The sequence below is a fragment of the Muntiacus reevesi genome, chromosome 10 (assembly GCF_963930625.1).
Source record: "Muntiacus reevesi chromosome 10, mMunRee1.1, whole genome shotgun sequence".
NCBI lineage: Eukaryota > Metazoa > Chordata > Mammalia > Artiodactyla > Cervidae > Muntiacus > Muntiacus reevesi.
The window spans coordinates 48,965,889-48,985,707 of NC_089258.1; the positions used below are offsets into that span (position 1 = coordinate 48,965,889).

The 19,819-nt window shown below is 54.6% G+C and overlaps 1 protein-coding gene across 1 annotated transcript; it reads right to left on the bottom strand.

The window, feature by feature from the left end:
• Window positions 1-2,734: 2,734 nt before the first annotated feature.
• Window positions 2,735-19,631, bottom strand: XKR5 (XK related 5). Its single transcript, XM_065946517.1, has 7 exons — window positions 19,574-19,631; window positions 16,947-17,130; window positions 11,282-11,466; window positions 9,795-10,004; window positions 8,974-9,143; window positions 5,597-5,708; window positions 2,735-3,780 (listed from the first exon to the last, which is right to left on the bottom strand). The coding sequence occupies exons 1-7, from the start codon at window positions 19,629-19,631 to the stop codon at window positions 2,735-2,737; spliced, it is 1,965 nt and encodes a 654-aa protein (XP_065802589.1).
• Between the last annotated feature and the right edge of the window lie 188 nt (window positions 19,632-19,819).

Here is a 19,819-nt window from a genome sequence, read left to right on the forward strand (position 1 = left end):
AGGTCCAGCTTCAAGACAGAGAAACAGGACACATTTAAGACGGCCACGTCCCTGCTTAGGGGCGACTGGTTTAGAGGCAAGCGAGCTACAGTTTGTGAAAGAAGCTGAGAGCACTGCTGGGCGGAACTGGGCAGTTACTTTCAGCGCCCCCCGCTCCAGGCTGGCCTCCCAAGCCACTGGGCTGGGGCGCCCACTTTTGGAGAGTTTGCGTCCTCTGCCTTCGCTTTCTGGCAGTGGTGGTGGAGAGCGGGCCCGGGGCATTCATCTCTGTGGCCTGCTCCAGCCTGCTCGCTGCGGGTTGGCATTGGTCCTTACCAACGCCAGTGGCAAAGCATACCCAGGGCTCCACTGCAGCAAGAGGACCCTCCTGGGCTGGTGCAACCCCCTCCTCCTGCAAGCTAGGGTGCTCTGGTTCCCGGGACTCCAACTAGAATGCTGCACACCACCCCCTTATCAGACGGTCGGCCCCCCTGTGAACGTGACAGAGACCACCTGTGCTCCAGAAGAGCGGGGGCCTCAGCGATAAAGGCAGGCATGTGCAACCGCTTTCACCAAAACCCACTCCCCAAACGGTTATTCAGAGGCTTTGCTTATGACAGGCACAATCTCTAGTCCTTCAGAAAAATCTAGAATTTAATTCCACTCAAGGGTGTTCACTGCTTGCTGTAAGCTGTCCGCCAGCCAGACCTCACCAGGCAAACAGCTGAATAAAACAGCCTGTCGCAAGGAGCGGACGGCCATCAGAGAAACATTCATGGAGACCAAGCCTGAGTTCCTCAGCTTCTGGCGAGCCCACTTTCCCTCCTTTGGTGGGACGTGCAGGCAGTCGGTAGCAGGCGATACTGCAAGTCCTTGCGTTGCTTCCTACACAGCTTCAAGAGAGAAGGGAGTGAGGTAGGCTTAAAAGAAACAAGAAAAGCAGGTGGGACAGCAGATCCGAGATAAACGCCCTCAAGCAAATATCCAGGGGCAGCCCATACTTTCAAGTTTCTGGGTGACGGCCACTCACTGAAGCAGGAACATCAACAGAATATATCCAATACGTGAGACTTAGACTAACAAACAGTCGTGCTGCGACCACAGATATTCCCAGGGAGCAGACAGCAGCGTCCTGAATCTGGGAGCTCATCAGATGCTCCCAGCTGGGCCACGGGTTCTGTCATTCACAGGGTCTCACAAGTTATCAGCTTCAGAGAGGCCACCTGGAGACGGTGATAGAGAAAAAGCAACGTCACTGCATGTCCCGCAGGATCCACCCAAAGGGGCAATGGCTGGCCCGGTTTTCAAGCGCGGCGTCCTTCCCAGTCGGGTCTAGCCTCTGCAGGTGAGCGTGACGGAGGGGCCAGGTCACAGAACTGCACCCGAACCGGAGCAGCACCAGCTCCCCGAGGTCCTTCCAAATCCCTGCACCGCGACCCCAGCCTCGGTGCCTCAGACTCGTCCTCATTCCCCGTCACCATGAGGAGTCTGGAACCTGCCGGCTCAAGCTCAGCTGGCTCCCGGAGGTCCTCCCCTGAGGACACGTGCAGTGCCATCTCCAAACGTCACACTCGGGCTCTGCACGTCCCGCCCACGGAGATCCAGACGAGGAGGATCTCCCTCCAGTAACCGCTTTCTCAAGGTCACACAGAGCATCCAGTACTTGCTGAGCCTTCGATGTGGAGGGGAAAGGCCAGAGGTCCCGGTGGAGCCACTGATGCTGTTCTCCGCATCCTCCCGACAGATTCTCTTTGACCAAACTCTGCTCAGGCTCCCCCGAACTTTCCAGCCACGTCCTCTTCCGTGTTCCTCTCTGCATTGTCCCGTTTTAGCACAAATCCTGCTGAGTCAACTTAACCAGAAGCCCACACCCTCAATATCCGATCACCTTCCATACCCAATCGGGCTCCTCATTCACCAGATCCTCCGGCCCAGGGAGGATATCTGACCTCCCTGGCCTGCCTTCAGCACGCATCCCGTTACACTGGTTTAGCCAGAAGCCCCCTAAGCCCAATGTTTCCTCTTTACAATTTTCCACCCATGAAGCCCCACCTGCTGCTCGGCTGTAAACCCCACTTGTCCACACTGACTTCAGAGTTGAGCCAGTTTTACACGGAGGCCTCTTCCCCTATGACAACAGCTCCTGAATAAAATCTGCTTTCACCACTTCAACTCTGTCCAGCTCTGGTTTTTCTCTGACTCTCCGTCTACAGGACAGAGGCCTGAGGTGTCCTGAGGTTTACAAGGGATTTCATAAAATAATGCAGCTAAAATACATTTAAAAGAAGAGTGATTAATAACCACTTAAGTGTTATTAACAGAAGAATAAAATAGGACCCTGGGTTTTACCCTTGAGTTTACTGGGGAAGCCACAGGAAGGATCATAGAGTTTGCCAGGGGCTTCCCTGATGGCTCGGGGTAAGGAATCTGCCTGCAATGTAGGAGAGTCAGGTTGGATCTCTGGGTCAGGGAAGATCCCCTGGAGGAGGGAATGGCAACCCAGAATCAGGCGATTGTGAAGGAAGCTTTATCTTGCCTCCCTCTCCGCGTTAGAGGACTCCTATGCGAATGTGTGGCCTGTGGTCCTTGCAGGGGACCTTAGAAACCATGTAATCCGGTTCCCTCGTTTTCCGGCTGAGCGGACAGACGTTCAGAGGGGCTGTGAGTCAGGGGTGGCGGTGTCGGAACTCCCCCCGCAGTGACCAGCGTGGGTCACCCACTGGCCATGCCCAGCGGAGGAAACCCGCCTCGGCCGTCAGCCTCGCCCTGCGGCCGCAGTCCCCGGGGGCGTGCACTTGGGGGTGGACGTGAGGCAGGGCGCATCCGCGGGCCTCGGGCCCACCTCGGGCAGCAGCCTCTGGGTACCAGCCGCGACGGGGCGACGTGGGGATTCCCGCTGCCCCCGCAGCCCCGAGCCGCCCCGGGCCCGGCCTCCGGGCTGCCAGCGTCCTCCGGGGCCCAAGATGGGACTGATGTTGGCCACGCTGAGGGGAAAGCGCTCGGGGGTTGGCTGGGCCGGGCTGCCCGACCCCAGCCCCCTCCGGGAGAGGGGCGTCGGCTCCCCGGGAGAGGGGAGCACCCCTTCGGCGGTGGCGCTGAAATACAGCGTGGAGCCGGCCTGCCCGCCCCCGCCCCCCGGGGGCCCCCCTGCACCCCTCGCCCCCGGGGTGGCCCCGGCTCCCTCCTCCGAGCCGCCCTCCCGGCCTGGAGCTGATAGCTGCTGGGCTGGAGCTGGGTCAGGACTCTCGCTGGCAAAAGACAGGTAACTTGAGGTCTCATCAGCATCTGCCTTGGGGACCGCTGGAAACCCAGAGCCTTCCTCTGAGGTTAGAGGGTCCTCGGGTGATGAAGGGGGCTCCTGCAGCGGGGGTGGGGGCGTCCTCTGCCTGCTGTGGTATTGGCTCAACCCCCACTCAGGGGAGGAAAAGCGGGCCAGGCCGTCTTCTCCAAAGACTGCATTGATCTTTGACACGTTCCCCGTCTTCAGAGCCAGCTTCACCAGCAGCCAGTGGTGGTGGCTGAGGAAAGAGGCCTCCCCGGCTGTCTGGCTTTCCAGCCCAGCCTCTGGGGGCGCCCACTCTGGGCTGGGGGGCTTCCCCAAGCTTGGGAGCTCATCGCTTTCCTCTGGGCAGGTCCCCAGGCTGTCCGGTCCCTCCCCGGCTGGGCCTGGGGCTTGTGGAGAAGAGTCTTCTTCTGCTTTATCACCCTCTGTGGAGCCACAGGACGTGTGTACACAGCCCTGCCAGATGCCTGTGGATTTCGGATGCAGCAGGCTATAGTAAACGACCAGCGAGACAGTGCCTGCAAAACAAGAGGGGAAAAAAAAAACACAAGGTGACATTCTTTGAAGTCCTGCATCCTCCCTGTGGTTTGCAGAATTCCGGCTTCTCCAGTTTTGAATAGAGTAATATCATTTGGGATCCAAAACAGGACTCTTGTTGGAGCATCACAAGTGGATATTTGGGGGAATTAATGTATGTTCCAGCTCGGACAGGGCTTCCCAGGTGGCGCTAGCAGTAAAGGATCCGCCTGCCAATGCAGGAGCTGCAAGAGACGCAGGTTTGATCTTTGGGTTGGGAAGATCCCCTGGAGAAGGAAATGGCAACCCGCTATAGTATTCTTGCCTGGAGAATCCCATGGACAGAGGAGCCTGGTGGGCTAAAGTCCACAGCGTCGCAAAAGAGTCAGACACAACTGAGTGACTGAACGAGCATCCATACACGTACATACACACATACACAGTTCCGATAAGCTGCAAATGTTCCTACACTTAAAAAATGTAAGAACATAAAATCCTAGAGATTTTATGACTTCTTCCTTGAAGGAGGCTCCAACTGAGTCCTCTAGGTGTACGTGTGCATGTGTGTGAGACAGAGAGAGTGGTTTGGTGGAAAAGATAATCTCACTTTCAGAAAACCAGGTCAAATACTCAGAACACAACCATCCACATACTGATTGATGGATTCCAAAGTGAAGGGAGAGAGAGATAAGGAATCATTTCAAAAACAAGACCCAAGCAGAGGTTAAACATACCCATCAAAACCCCCATATCAAGGAATTTCCACGAGCAGCAACAAAACTTCCTTTGTGCACAAACATCTGAACCACATTGTTGTCAGCTTCATTTATTTTGATCAGAAGTGTTGACTGCGGCAATAATTTATTTAGCAGAGCATTCCAGTAATCCTCCCACGTTATTTCCAGTTTCCTGTTGTACTGGACCAAGTGCCGGGTTTCAGGGAGCTCGTAATAAACAGCATGAAGCCTGACATGGGGGTGGGGGGCATGGTGTGAGCTTCGGCAGGACCAGGAAACGCAGCAAGGGTGCAGCCAGAAGGAGCCTAGCAAACGTCCCCTCGCCTGCTCTCAGCATCCCTGGGGGAATGGAGTCAGAACTCCTAATGGAGGGTGACCCAGTGTTGTTTCTGCAGGGGGCATGTGCTCAGGCCATTTCCACCCAGTGTCCTGAGTTCTCTGATCAGCGGCCAGGAGGTATTGTCCCCCTTCTCCTATGAGGAGCCCCCCGAGACCAAGAAAGGGGAGCTGACCCCGTCCACAACCCATCCTGCCAGTTTCAGGGCTGTGTGTGTTCAGTGAAGACAGACTTCCCTCGAAAGCCTGCTGTTTAACTGGTTTCTTGGTGGCAGCCCCAGACTGGCATGCAGTAGGCACTCAATAAATGTTTATCCAGGCAGCTCAAGATGGAAGCCGGAGCTGCCGCGTTAAAGCCTGGGCTCCACCTCCCCACTGAAGACTCTAGTCCAGTGCGCTGGACAGTCAGGGGTTCTGCTGCCCCTGGAAGCTGGGGGCAAGGGCCAGCCGGCCTGGCTCTGCCTGAGCCCCTCCAGCCTCACCAGCAGGCCACCCCTGGGGTGGCCCCTGCTCTGCTTGCGGCTCTGGGTACGGCCGAGCGAAGGAGACAAAGGCTGATCCAGGCCCTCACGCCCGGGGGTGGGGGGGCGGCCTGGCCACCCTCAGCACAGGGCCCGGCCCTGGTCTCCACCCAGCCTCTTCCGAGCCCTGATTCCTACCCCTGGGGTGAGCTGACCGCAAAGAAGCAAGTTGCAGGAGGTGGGGTGGGGGACAGAGGGGCAGCGAAGGCGACCTTGGGGCTCACCGATCAGAAATCCAGACAAGACGCCTGCGACAGCCCCCAGGCTGGTCCACGAGGCTCCCTGGAGAAAGTCCGTCGCCAGCAGCACGAGGATGATATTTTCGAGCAGCATCACCTGTGAGAACAGGAGCGTCAGCACGCCCAGGCTGGGCATGCAGCCTGGGCACGCTCCCGCCCGTGATCTCCTGCGGCCCCCTTCAGGGCTGGGGGCCCCCACTGCTGACCGGGCCGAGGGAGCCTCTCCCGCTAAGGGCCCTCCTGTTCTCACTGCAGCTCGCTAAGTGTCTGCAGAGGCAGAAACGCACAGGAAACGGAAGGGCACAGCTCACAAGGCTGCAGGGGTCCCTTTGGTGAGTTGGGTGGGGCTGAGAGGGACTTCTATTTGCTACTTCATCTGTTGCACAGTCTCGTGTTAACTGTATACACATGTTAGTTTTACCATGCGATAATTAAAAGTGTCTGCAGAGCTCACAGTGACACTGGATTCCAGCAAGAGTCACAAACTTTCATAACAATTTTAGAATTTTTTTCCCCCAAATAATTTGCCCAAGACACCCATCTCCTCCCGTCCCTGGACACTGGAGCTCATGGTCTTTCGGGCCTGAACTGAATGATCGTCAGCTTCCTGGTTCTCCAGCTTGCGGAGGGCAGACTGTGGGACTTGGTGGCGCTGTAATTGCATGAGAGAATCCCTGTAACAAATCTTTTATGTGTCTAGACACATCTTACTGGTTCTGTTTCTAGTGGATACATTTGTCAGGGCCCTCCAGAGAAAGAGAACCAACAGGATGTGAATGCAACCACTTTCTACTGACAAAGATGCTCTTCTTGACCAAACCTGACTCAGACGGGCTCCTCTGAGTGCTCTTCTTGGCCTATAAAAACTATCTGAAGCAGAAATGACTGAAGCCAACACTCATAGTATTTCCTAATAGCTCAAGCCTGCATCCCTAGCGTGGTGACCCAGCCCCAAAGAAGTTCCTGCCTGAGAAAGCTTGGTGCTGCCTGGAGAACTTACTGTTTATTCCAGAATAAACCTGGTCATAAGGCAGAGAGATCCCTCCACGTAGAAGAGCTACTTTAGAAAGCCTGCAATTATACATAGTTTCTTTGCTTGACATTTTCTGAAATGTCAGTCTTTTACCACCCAAAGCTGTCTTCTCCAGGACCTGAGAACCAGCCCTCTGAAACGCAAACATCCCAGGAGACGACTTTTCCAGCTCTGCGTGTGTGTGTGTTGCTCAGTCGTGTCCAACTCTTTGCAACCCCATGGACTATAGCCTGCCAGGCTCCTCTGTCCATGGGATTTTCCAGGGAAGAATACTGGAGTGGGTTGCCAGTTCCTTCTCCAGGGGAGCTTCCCGACCCAAGGATTGAACCCGGTTGTCCCACGCTGCAGGCAAATTCTTTACCATCTGAGTCACCAGGGAAACCCAGCTCTAAAGTGTGTTAACACTGCCCCCCGTCATGAATACGTGGGAAGTGTGTGAACGACCCAGATGGTGTAAGGTCACTCTCCGACCTTGCTGGAGACCACAGTGTTCCCTGTCACCCGCTGTCCCTTTAAAATGTGCAGTCGCCTCCGCATGAATGGAGGTGAGGGGTCAGTCCACGCGGGACCCCGCTCCTTGTTGCAGTTGACTTACCGGGATCTGTGTCCTTCACCTTTCCTCCGTCTCAGCATGACCACAGCACTCTCCCCTGGGCGCCCCCCGGCTTCCACAGCCCTCATTGTGCTTCTGCCCATTCGAAACGTCCACAGTGTCTAATTTCTGCCTCTCCGGCTTGACCGCTCTGAGCTCAGTGGTCCAGTGACCAAGATGGCTGGAAAGAAGGAAGCATTTTCCCGCTTCCTCGTATGTGCGTGTGTGCTCGCTCACTTCAGCCATGGCCGGCTCTGGGCGACCCTGTGGACTGGAGCCTGCCAGGCCCTCTGTCCATGGGATTCTCCTGACAGGAACACTGGAGTGGGGAGCCATGCCCGCCTCCAGGGGATCTTTGGGACCCAGGGAATGAGTCCGAGTCTCTTGCTTCTTCTGCATGGCAGGCGGATTCTTTACCCACGGAGCCACCTGGGAAGTCCCCCTTCCTTGTACAATGGCCCCTAAAACTCCCGGGACGTGATCTGCTGACGAGGGTGTGAACGTGACAAAAGCAGCAAGTGTGAAACGCCTCCTCATTTAGTTCTGCTTCTCAGGGTGCCTCTGGACACCAGCACGTGAGTGTGATGCTCCCACAAACGGATGATGAAATTCACCCTCTTTTATTTACAGTGTGTGTGGGCTCCACCACACCCAGCCCTCAGCCCACATGGTGTGAGGGGCCTGGTTACTCCCAATTTCCAGGTGTGGAGACTGAGGCTTGGCGTGACTCACCCAGTATCATGGGTCCTCTGTGGGCCTGTGACCTCGGGGGTCAGCGAGCTCTACAGGGCTCCCCTAAACCTGGAGGTGAGCACGCTGTCACCTGCCCTGGACCGGAGCGGCCTCCCCGGCTCTTCCCTTCACTCCGGTCTCCGTCCTGGAGCACTGGCGCCTCTGAAAGTCTCAACTTCTATTTTTGGTAAAGGTCACTCTTGGTTGCTTATTTCAGCCCAAGTTTATTATTTTATTTGCTCTTCACAGGGACCCTGAAAAGTAGGTTGGTCTTAGTCATTGTCTCAGTGACACCAAGAGATGAGTTCCTGATGCGCTGATGAAAAAATAGGCCCAGAGAGTCTAAGTGCTCAGTCACAGTTGGTAACAGTTAAGGACAGAGCCAGGGTCCCATGGAAGCCGCCTGGTTCCTAAGCCTCAACTCTGAAGCACGTGGCTGATCCAGGCTCTTCTTTGCCTTCTGCAATACAGCTCAACCTCCTCCCTCTCATCAAAAGTGTCCCTGGTCATCTGAGCAGGAAGTGGTAATTCTATGAGATTCAGACACTGCTTTCTCTGCTGGCATTGGTCCACGTTCTGCCCCTTTATTATTTGGGTACAAGCTTATTTCCTCTAATGCACTAGAAGCTGCCTATAGATAAGCATTATGTCACCTTTGCGTTTTTCACACTACCTGTGACCACAGTTATAACTCAGCAATTGAGTTGATTGACAAGGATGTTACGTATATGACAAAGAATACAACCGTGATTATATTTATCAGATGGGTCGCTGAAAAGCATCACTAAATACACCACAATCCTCGCTATGGTAACTACGTGGAAACAGACATCAGGTTGCTACTTTCAGAGACCACCATCTCTGCTCAAGACTATAATTCTTTTTAGAGTTTTTCCTAAAATCAAGCTATTCCTTCTTAATAGATATGCGTGCACAAGTGCACACATGCACACACACACATGCACACCCATGTTCCATGTACACAGTTAAGTTAGGATCACTTGCCGTGTAGAACGCTGCCATCCTGTTTCTGGAGGGGCTGTCCCAGAGGTTGAGGTAGCAGAGGATGAACACGGCACCCACGAGTAGGTTGAAGAGCCTCCAGCGGCAGGTGCTGTCCACGATGTCACTCTGCTGAGCCACAAGCCAGAAGGTCATCACCAGCCAGTGGGCACCTGCAGAGAGCAGCCCCAGGAGTCAGGGCCCAGAGAGGGCAGGGCTGGGGGAAGCAGGAGGGGTGGGGCAGGGACTCAGAATCCGGGGCCCATAACCCTCCTTTCTGCTCTGCGTGTGACTCGGCATCCAAGGAGACGGACGAAGACCCAGGAGAGAGCCAAGGGACATAAAACATTCGCAGGTTTTATGTCACGTGAGCCTTTGTGCGTCCCTCTCTCTTGGGACACTCAGGGCATCCCTCCACATTCTTGAACCTGGGCTGGCCAAGTCCGCTTTGCCGGGCAAAATTCAGCAGAGGCCGTGCTGATCCAGGTCTGGGCCAGATTTAAGAGGACTGGCCGCTCCCACCCCCGTGCTCTTGGAATTCTCAGCTGCCGCGTCTGAAGCCAGCTGCCTCGCCTGCACGGAGAGGATGGAGGGGTCCCAGGAGCAGGATGTCTGAAAAGCCAGCCCAGGGGAGCCCCCCTGTGAGTCCAGATACCTGTGAGCCTACAGGGATGGCGTGAGGACCCTACAGGCAAGAACCCCCAGTGAACCCTGGTCGGCCCTCAGAGGCCGGGTCATTGCTCACAAATGGTTCTTTTTGGGCATTAAGTTCCGGGGTTGCTTGTCATGCAGCAGTAGACGGGCGGGACAGAAGCCCAGCTTACCTGCAACAACCAGCACCCAGACGCGGTAAGCCCAGAAGAAGAGAACCAAGCTGAGGACGCGAGCCCCGACCATGCCCATCCTCCAGAGCTGCTGGCAGCCGAGGGCCGTCCAGGGCGTGGAGGGGTGGTCCGGCTTCACGGAGCGCAGGGAATGGGCGTAGCACACCAGGGCCCAGGAGAGCGTGGTCCAGGAGCACAGGGCACTCACCCCTGGAAGGCAAGCGGGCGCTACCAGGACCCTAGGACCGCTAACCGACAGAACCTGCCTTCACAGAGGGCGCCGCCACCTCCATGCAAACACGCAGGCCTGTCTCCGTGCAGAAGAAACGAGGACCTGGGTACTCCTCCCCCCAGGAAGGCTGGGCTCTCCATGGGTTCACGCTTAAGGAAATAAAGCCCCAGGGGCTTCCCCAGTGGCTCTGTGGTAAAAAAGTCATCTGCCAATGCAGGAGATATGGGGTTGATCCCTGGTCTGGGAAGATGATCCCACGTGCTAGGGAGCAACTCAGCCCAAGCACCACGACTACTGAGTCTGTGCTCGAGAGGCCGGGAGCCGCACCTACCGAGCTCACCTGCCTGTCCAACTCTGCAATCCCTGGTGAGCCATAGCTCAAAAGGCTCATCTGTCCATGGGATTCTCCAGGCAAGGATACTGGAGCGGGTGGCCATGCTCTCCTCCAGGGGAATCTTCCTGACTCAGGGATCAAACTCACGTCTCTTCTATCTCCTGCACCTGCAGGTGGATTCTTTACCACTCGTGCCCCTTGGGAAGACCTCGGTCCATACAAAGGAGGTATAACCAGATAAACATGGACCAGAACATGAGGAGGTGCCAGGCCCAGAGGAGACACCCCGAGGCCTGGCCTGAGTGCCAGTGCCTCTGCTGGCACCTGACTTGTTGATCCCACTGCTCTCAAGGGGTGAGGCTCAGGCTGCATGGAGTTAGTCCCGGGAGAAACGGACACACTGATCTCCCAAGGGGCGCACAGGCCTCCCCAAGATGCTTTCAGGGTCCTCTCACCACCTGCAACTTCCCTCTCACGGACCAACCCCCACGAAGGAGGTCCACCCCCTGGGAACTATCGCCCCAAACAAAAGCCAGTTTTAACCGTCACCTTGGGCATCATAGGTAACACCCCTGGTGGTTCAGATGGTAAAAGAATCTGCCAGCAATATAGGAGACCTGGATTCAATCCCTGGGTTGGGAAGCTCCCCTGGAGAAAGAAATGGCAACCCACTCCAGTATTCTGGCCTGGAGAATCCCATGGACAGAGGGGCCTGGAGGGCTACAGTTCATGGGGTCACAAAGAGTTGGACATGACTGAGCGACTCACACTTTCACGTTTGTGCACCGTAGTGAGCTTGGGCTGCCCTAGCTCTCCCTAACAGGGGACATCTTAGGTTGCCAGGATTTGCTAAATAGGGCGTTCGCTTCTGTCTCCGATGAGAAGTCAGGCAGTCTATGGTCGGGGGTGGAAGTCACTCACCTGGCACAGAAGCAGTGAAGTCGGAGGCGAGGAAAACGTATGTTTGGACCAGCAGGTGGGGCCCGACCTGAAGCAGGGCTTCGAGGAGGCGCAGGGCCGCCAGGTCCGCCTCCTGCAGCAGCAGTTGGGCCTGGGGGGCGGCCTGCCCTTCCTTCCGGAGGCCGGCGGACACGGCATCCCAGTGCCTGGGGTGGAGGAGGGCCAGGACTCAGAACCGCACTGCGAGGACTCAGCTGGACCCCTCTCCTGTCATATCACCTCGAGACCAAGAGCCTTCTAGGGCCTAGCCCGCCACGTCCGCATCCCAGGCCCCTGAGCCGACTCCAGGCTGAGGGTGGTGCTTCTGGTCCCAGTGCAGGAATCCTGCCCAGCGGACCTCACTCTGCCCACACGTGGAAGGGCCGCTGGGTTGGGAGCTGGGAGCAGACAGGTGTGCTGGGGGCTCTCTCTGAGCCCTGGGAAATCCCGAGCTAAGCCTGAGCTGTCTCCCCAACCCCGGGGCCTCCGACGTCAGTCGCCCAGCCATGTCCGACTCTGTGTGACCCCCTGGACCATGGCCCGCCAGGCTCCTCTGTCCATGCGACTCCCCAGGCAAGAATACGGGAGAGGCCCTTCTGCAGAGCCTTTTGCAATGGGAATTAATTCAGTCCTGTTGGACGGCAGGGAGGGCAGGGGGCTACTGGCGGGTCTGCAAGACCAGGCTGGCCCGGGCACAGGGGCACACTGGCTCCTCCAGGTGTGGCCACCTTCCTCACGTCCAGGAAAAGGAGTCAACACAAGAGAAAAAAAAAATCAGTAAATGTTCCTGTTTCATTCTACTTCCGATAAATGCACCTTTGAAACCTTTCCAGATGCTTCAGTTTCATGCAAGCCGACCATAGGTGCCATGGACCACCGTCCTGTGCCACCTGGACGGTCGTGCATGCATGAAAATGTCACTGCAGGCTCTGAGGACTTCAGGTTTTCACTGCAATTTCCCCCTCACCCTCCCAGGAGCAGGAACAAGGTGATCTCTACACCTGCCTGCAGCAGGGACAGGCGTGCCTGCCAAGTCCACCAGCAATCGCAAACTTCAGTCCTATCCACCTTAAGAAAAACTGGAAATCATTTTAATTTACCGATTCCTGAACCAGAGCTGGGTGTGCCTTCCAAGTCACCCCAAACGCCCTCTCCCTCTGATCTCAGGCCAGCATTTCTTCGGCCAGAACAGGAGGGGGTCCTCTTTGAAATGTTCTTAACCAGGGTACCGAGAGCCCAGGAAAGAGGCTCAAGAGAAAACAGCTTTCCTTTTTCATGACTTGGATCCTGGAGTGAAGTGATTTCTCACTGAGTCTTTGAAGCTGTGATCTCTGACCCAAAAAGAATGTTAAGAGAAAGCAGATGAAGCCAAACCTGTAGCTCCCCTTTGGGTCCTGAATCCTCAGTTCTGGGGACACCCCAGCCCCGCTTCCTAGCCTCCCAGCTGCCCCCATTCATTCGGCAGGCATCTTTATGGGCTGGCCCCACCTGCTGGAGACTGTAGAGGCTGCAAACAAAACTGAAGACCTTCTCTAGAAGCCCAAGATTCAGTTATGGAAAGAAAGCCACATACACGTGCGAAGTTTTAAGCAGGAAGAGAGACGTGCTAAAATGAGAGGTGAGAGGGGTCCTGGGGAGAGTCCAGTGTGGGCATTAAACACCCAGAACAGCCAGTGGCACAGTCTTGGTCCCTTCTCCCCCAGGCCCTGGCACCCACCATTCTAACTTCTCTCTCTATGGTTTCGGCTACTCTAACCACCACATGAGTCTTATTGCATCAGGTCCTCAAGACTCATCCATGTTGTAGCATATTACAGAACGTGCTTCTGTTTTCCATTGCATGTACAGACCCCACTTTACTTATCCATTCATCCGTTAATAGACACTTGGGTTGCCTCATGTTTTGACTATCGTGAATGATGCTGCTAACGAACACAGGTGTACAAAGATCTCTTCAGGACACTGCTTTCAACTTGTTTGGATATTTACCCATTAGTGGAATTGCTGGATTATACAGTAATTCTGTGTTTAAGTAATTGAGGAATTACTATACTGTTTTCCACAGTGCCTACCCCATTTTACATGTCCACCAACAGTACACAAGCGTTCTAATTTCTCCACATCCTTTCCTTGCTAAAATTATTTTCTGTTTTTTTTTTTAGCAGTGAGGGGGATAGGATGCCCATATCCTAATGGGTATGAGGTAGTATCTCATTGATTTGCATTTCCCTAATGATTAGTAAAGTTGAGCATCTTTTCATGAGCTTATTGACAGGAATGTATATTATAAACTTTTAAATGTTAAATTTATACCCATCGATACTAAGCTTGCCTTACATATCCTTAAAGCTCATCTCAACTTTCTTTGTAATAATTTTTCCCTTCTACTACAGAAACATTTTTAACCCCAAACACAGGCTAAGGATGAGATGGATTAGGTATTCTTCTATCATCTCATGCTGAGTTAGTTTACAAATGCATTTACAGGCTTAAAATCATTTTTTACTCATTGGTAACATATAGAATCAGAGTAGAAATATAAAAACAAAACAGAAAAATGTAACTGACTTTGTTTAAACAAGTAGTTACTAATGTCAACTTCTTTTGAAAAGTCAGACTTGACATTATCAGTATTATTTGAAATTTTAAACAAACGCATGGAACTTCCCCGGCAGTCCAGTGGTTAAGACTCCACACCTCCAATGCAGGAGGCACAGATTCAATCCCTGTACCTGCTGGGGGAACTGAGACCCCACTTGTGGCCGGAAAAAAAAGGAAAACATTTATGTTTTAGTCCTTGCACTTTTTATAAGCTACTTTATGTCAGGAGGTTTTTGTTTAATTGGTTTCTCTGCATTATATAGAGCTGCCTGCGTGCTAGGTCATTCAGTCATGTCTGACTCTTTGTGACCCCATGGACTGTAGCCCATCCGGCTCCTCTGTCCATAGGATTCTCCAGGCACGAAATGGAGTGGGTTGCCATTTCCTCCAGCGGATCTTCCAGACCCAGTGATCGAACTGGGTCTCTTGTATTGCAAGTGGATTCTTTACCATCCGAGACAGGATCCCTTTTTAAAAAGGTCCGTCTAGTCAAAGCTATGGTTTTTCCAGTGGTCATATATGGATGTGAGAGTTGGACTACAAAGAAAGCTGAGGGCCAAAGAATTGATGCTTTTGAACTGTGGCATTGGAGAAGACTCTTGAGAGTCCCTTGGACTGCAAGGAGATCCACCCAGGCCATCCTAAAGGAAATCAGTCCTGAAGATTCATTGGAAGGACTGATGCTGAAGCTGAAACTCCAATACTTTGGCCACCTGATGTGAATGAAGAACTGACTCATTTGAGAAGACCCTGATGCTGGGAAAGATTGAAGGCAGGAGGAGAAGGGGACGACAGAGGATGAGATGGCTGGATGGCATCACTGACTCAATGGACATGAATTTGAGTAAACTTCGGGAGTTGGTGATGGACAGGGAGGCCTGGCGTGCTGTGGTCCATGGGGTCGCAGAGTCAGACACGACTGAGCGACTGAACTGAACTAACCCTATATAGGATTGCGCAAACAGAGTTGCTTTGGCTCCATCTACAGGCGCTTTTACTGAACTGCAGTTTGCTGAGAGGCTTCTTTATGGACCCTGATTGGGAGTCCATTACAAAATTTCGTGTGGATTTGCTTAAAGACAATTCAGTATTCAGTGTCTTCTTTGTGAAAGCCAGATATGCTGGCTGCAGGATGAGAAATAGATTTGTTTTCTACTTTAACTTTTAAAGCTTTCTTCTAAGGAAGTAGATTTCCATTTGTTTGTTTGTTTGTTTTAAACACAGAACTGCAAACCATGGAGCTTCTTATGTTAACAAAACTCAGATCCAAATTTGTGGTTCACCTCGAGTAACTGCATTTTGCCATTACCTTCTTTTCCAACACTCCCTTCCACTTCCTGAATGTTCTCACTTCTTTTCTTTCTTCTTGCCTTTTTTTTTTTGGTTCTTTTAAATTGTATATATGTATATATATACATATATATACATATATATGTATTTTTAAAGTCACCTTAACTGATTTTTTAAAATAAGAAGAGATATAGATGACAAGTTGTTTTTCCTAATTTCTAATCTTCATGTCTCTCTTCACTTATTTCCATTTTTTAAAATGTATTTAGTATTCATGACATCATTGGAGAGACTTGGGGAAGATGAGTAGGGGGTCAGCGTTGGACAGCAGCATGAAAGTGGACACGTGAGCCTGACCCTGTCCCACTTCTGAAAAAGGTACTGGATCAGATGGGCCGGAGGGTCCTCACAGGACCCCAGAAGGCAGACTTACTTGACAATTACTCAGGAAGCTTCTCTCAAGTGACTGGCACTGACTTCACTCTTCTTCTGAGCTATGACATGTTTGCTTAGGGGAAAGCTGATTCATTTTTTCAAGAGGTGGTCTGTCTTTGAAGTCATATGTTTTTTGGCTATAACGTTACCAGGTGGTCCCCGGAAGGACTCGAGCCCTTAATGGTTTTCAGACCAAGCTGGGCTGACAGAAGCATGTGCGCACGTGAGTAGTGCCCACGACAGGCTCCAATCCCCCCTGAGCCGGAAGGAAAAGCCACCTCTGCTCTTTCCCCACTGGTCAGAATCTCATCTTTTCAGAGAAACCACACAGCTTGAACACAACGGCCCACCATTAGGCTAAATTGGTGTGGCTGAAAATGCTTCTGGTGCCTTTAGAGATGGAGGGCTCCAGCTCAGAGAACCCCAGTGAAATTTGGCTGGCTGCATGATATCTTTATAAGAAGCACCCTCTGGGGTATTCCCTGGCAGTCCAACGGTTAGGACTCCAGGCTTTCACTGCAGAGAACCCAGAGTTCGATCCTTGGTCAGGGAACTAAGATCTCACATGCCTGGTGGCAAGGCCAAAAAAAAAACAGAAACACCCTCTGCCTCCAACTTGAGATTCACTCCCTCCTCAGAGTCTGCTGAGATACCATAAAACTCACTTCAGTTCCTCTACAGAAAGCCTTGGGCTACAGCTTGAGGGCCTAAAACGCCCAGCAGCACAGCCTGAGATCCAAGAGTAGACACCACTCCTGGGACGGCCTTCCACCCTCGGGCCTTCCTGTTCCCTGAGCGAAGCGGCGGCACTGGTCTGGTCTCCCACAGGCCAGCCCGCTGAGCACTCTCCAGGCTGCCTTTTATGGAAAACTTTGGCCCTGGCACTCAAATGGTTTCTTCTCGCAATAAAAACTTAATGCAAATGTCACCCTGCAGCCTACTGCACTGCTTCAATCTGTGCCGCCCTCCTGGGGTGAAGGGGTGGGGTTCACATGGACCGCCCCGAACCCACTCACTTTCTATGGCTCTGACGGTGAGACCGACTGAATTGAAACAAGAGCACATAGCATTCGGCCCAAGTCATGAAAAAGCTTTTGAAGAGTCAGAGGTCCTTCTGGAAGGAGCCCCCTGAGGATGTTCAAGGCAGTTTAGGCTGGGTGAGGGGAGTAGCATCAGAGCAAATGTTCAAAGAGATGGATGCGAAGCCTCTCCCAAGCCGGCACGTTTGTGACCCGAAAGATGGAACACCTATGTGTGGAACGACTCTCCTGTCTCAGGTGTGAAGTCACCCATCGGGGTGAGAGGGGCTGTCTGTTCTTACCGCTTCCACACGCCGAGCTGGAGGAGGTGCAGGACCAGCAGCAAGCAGCCACCTTGATGTCCATCTTCTCGGAACCAGAGATAGCTCAGGCCCTGGACCAAGAAGCCGGGCAGTAGCATCGACAGGACCAGCCAGGCCCAGAGGAGCCGGCCTGTGGTGAAGTAGTAAACCATAGCGCAGAGCCCTGGGGGCCAAAGGGGAAGGACCAGAGGGTTAGCAGGAGGCTGGGGGCATGGGTCGGGGGGCGCCTGGGCAATGCTGCATCCCCAGAGTTGGCCGGGCTGCCTGCTAGACCCAGCCCGGGAGCCGGCAGAGCCCACAAGCAGCCTAGATGGCAATGAGGTTGAATGGAAGGGCCAGAGCTACCCAAAGGGTCAGACACCATGGTCCGAGAAGGAGACTGCCGGATCGCATAGGGCAGTGTGCACAAAGCCCTGGGTACTTAGCACGTGCTGGAAAATGCAAACCCTTCCCTCTGGGGACAGAAGATCCTAGAAGGGTCAGGTTTCTCAGGTGGCTCAGTGGTAAAGAATCTGCCTACAATGCAGCAGACATGGCTTCGATCCCTGGGTTGGGAAGATCCCCTGGAGGAGGACATGGCAGCCCACTCCAATATTCTCGCCTGGGAAATCCCATGGACAGAGGGGCCTGGTGGAATCCAGTCCCTCAGGTGGAAGAAGGGTTGGACATGACTTAGCGACTAAACAGCAACATCAAGAAGACAGGGTCGGGTGGAGAGGGAGGTGGGAGCGGGGATCGGGATGGGGAATACATGTAACTCAATGGCTGATTCATGTCAATGTATGACAAAACCCACTGCAATGTTGTGAAGTAATTAGCCTCCAACTAATAAAAATAAATGGAAAAAAAAAAAGAAGAAGACAGGGTCAGGTGGTGGAAGGAGCTTGACCAATCTACTTCGGATCCGCCCTCACTGATGAATGACAGTAGAGATGGGTGCCCAGGACTAGTAGGTGCTCAGAACTCACAGGAATTGTTTGATATGACTATTGCTTGGGTTTCCCAATGTTAGAGTTTAACATGGAATTATGGGTGCACAGGGCTGTGAATTGCAGCAGCAAGTGGGTACCAGCCCCAGGTGCAGACGGGAGCCCTGCAGGTCTGGACTGAGAAGCCTGGGCTTGGGCAGCCCCTTCTTGGTCCACAGGCTCTGTGCTGTTGTTGAGTCGCTAAGTCCCGTCTGACTCTTTGAGGCCCCACGGACTGCAGCACACCAGGCTTCTCTGTCCTTCACTATCTCCCAGGGGTCTGCTCAAACTCATGTCCATTGAGTCAGGGATGCCATCCAACCATCTCATCCTCTGTCGCCCTCCTCTCCTCTCGCCTTCAATGTTTCCCAGCATCAGGGTCTATTTCAAAGAGTGAGCTGTTCACATCACATGGCTGAAGTATTGGAGCTTCCGCATCAGTCCTTCCAGTGAATACTCAGGGCTGATTTCCTTTAGGAAGTACAGGTTTGATCTTGGTTCTGATCCCTGCTCTAATCACCTGGCACACACAGCAAACCGGGGTCCCCCAGGCAAAAAGCCTCAGGTGGAGTCACAGCTTCCCCAATCTGAGGAATGCCCAAGCCCTGGCTGGGAGGGAAGGAGGAGCCTAGTCCGCGGAGCCCCCTGCAGTGGGTGCTGGGACTGGGGTCCTGTCTCACCATAGCCCCGCTCAGCGGGGGCGCTGGCCCCGGGCGGAAGTTTAGGGGCGGATCTCAGCCTGGCGCCTCCTCTGTGCACCTTAGAAACCTCAGGGAAACTGCACTGACCCGAGTTCATAAGGGCCCCGCTAACACAAGGGGCGGGTGGGGCGGACAACTGGATCCCACTGGTCAAGTTCAGGGCCCGGCACTCAAAAGTGGAGCGAGCTGGGGAGGGGCGAGGAACCCTGGGAGTCTCGAAGCTGGAGCCCCATCAAATCCACTCCGCACCCGCCGTCCGGGGGGACCCCGCGGAGGAAGAAGCGACTGCAGGGAGCGGCGGAGGCGTCAGCGCCGGCACCGAAGGAGTTACGCGTTCAAACTGGAAAGGCGCGAAACCGCTCCCCGCGCTCGCTCCGCCGCGGCTGGGGGACCGCGCTCAGCACTCGGCCTGGGGTTCCCAACCGGCCGCCTCCGGCCAGGAGGTGGACGGTCCTCCAGAGCTCCGCGGATGTCGAGCTCGGTCCCACCCCAACCCGGCCCCAAGCCGGCGAGGGAGCGGGCAGGGGCGAGCAGGGCGCGCCATGCCCGCGTGCAGCGCCCCGGCCCCGCAGCACCGAGAGGCCTTCTGGAGGGAAGCGGGGGTCAAACGTTCCCAGACTCCCAGCGAGGATCGCCCGTCCGCTGGGGACGAGGGGTGGGGGGTCGGGGGGAGGATTGTGCATCCGCAGGGGAGGGGTCTCAGGCACCGGGAGGACCATGCATGCAGCGGGGTGGGGGTCCATGCATCCTCCGGCCTCCCCGGGAGGGTCATGCGTTCTCAGGGATCCCCGAGGGGCTGGGCTGGGGTGCGGGGTGCCCAGGGCTAGCACTGGCGCGCAGTGCTGGGGTGCAGGCCGCCGCCGTGGCGGGGCGCGGGTGAGGGTCTCCGGGCGTCAGGGTGGGGCGGAGGGGCGAGCACGGTCTGCCCCGCACTCACGCGCGCTCTGCTCGGCAGCCAGCAGCAGGGCGGACAGGCCCAGGACCCCCGCGTGCATCCTCCGCGCCGCCCGCCCGCCTCCCGCGCCCCCGCCCCTTCCCCTCTGGCCGCCCCGGGACGGGGAGGTTTCCGGCCGGAGACCCCAGTGCAGGATGCGTTTGGATTGGGCTCTTCGGCTCAACGTTTTTTCCCGGGTTTCCCTCTGGTTTTTCCCGGGTAACTAGACGGGACGGAGGGAGGGAAGAG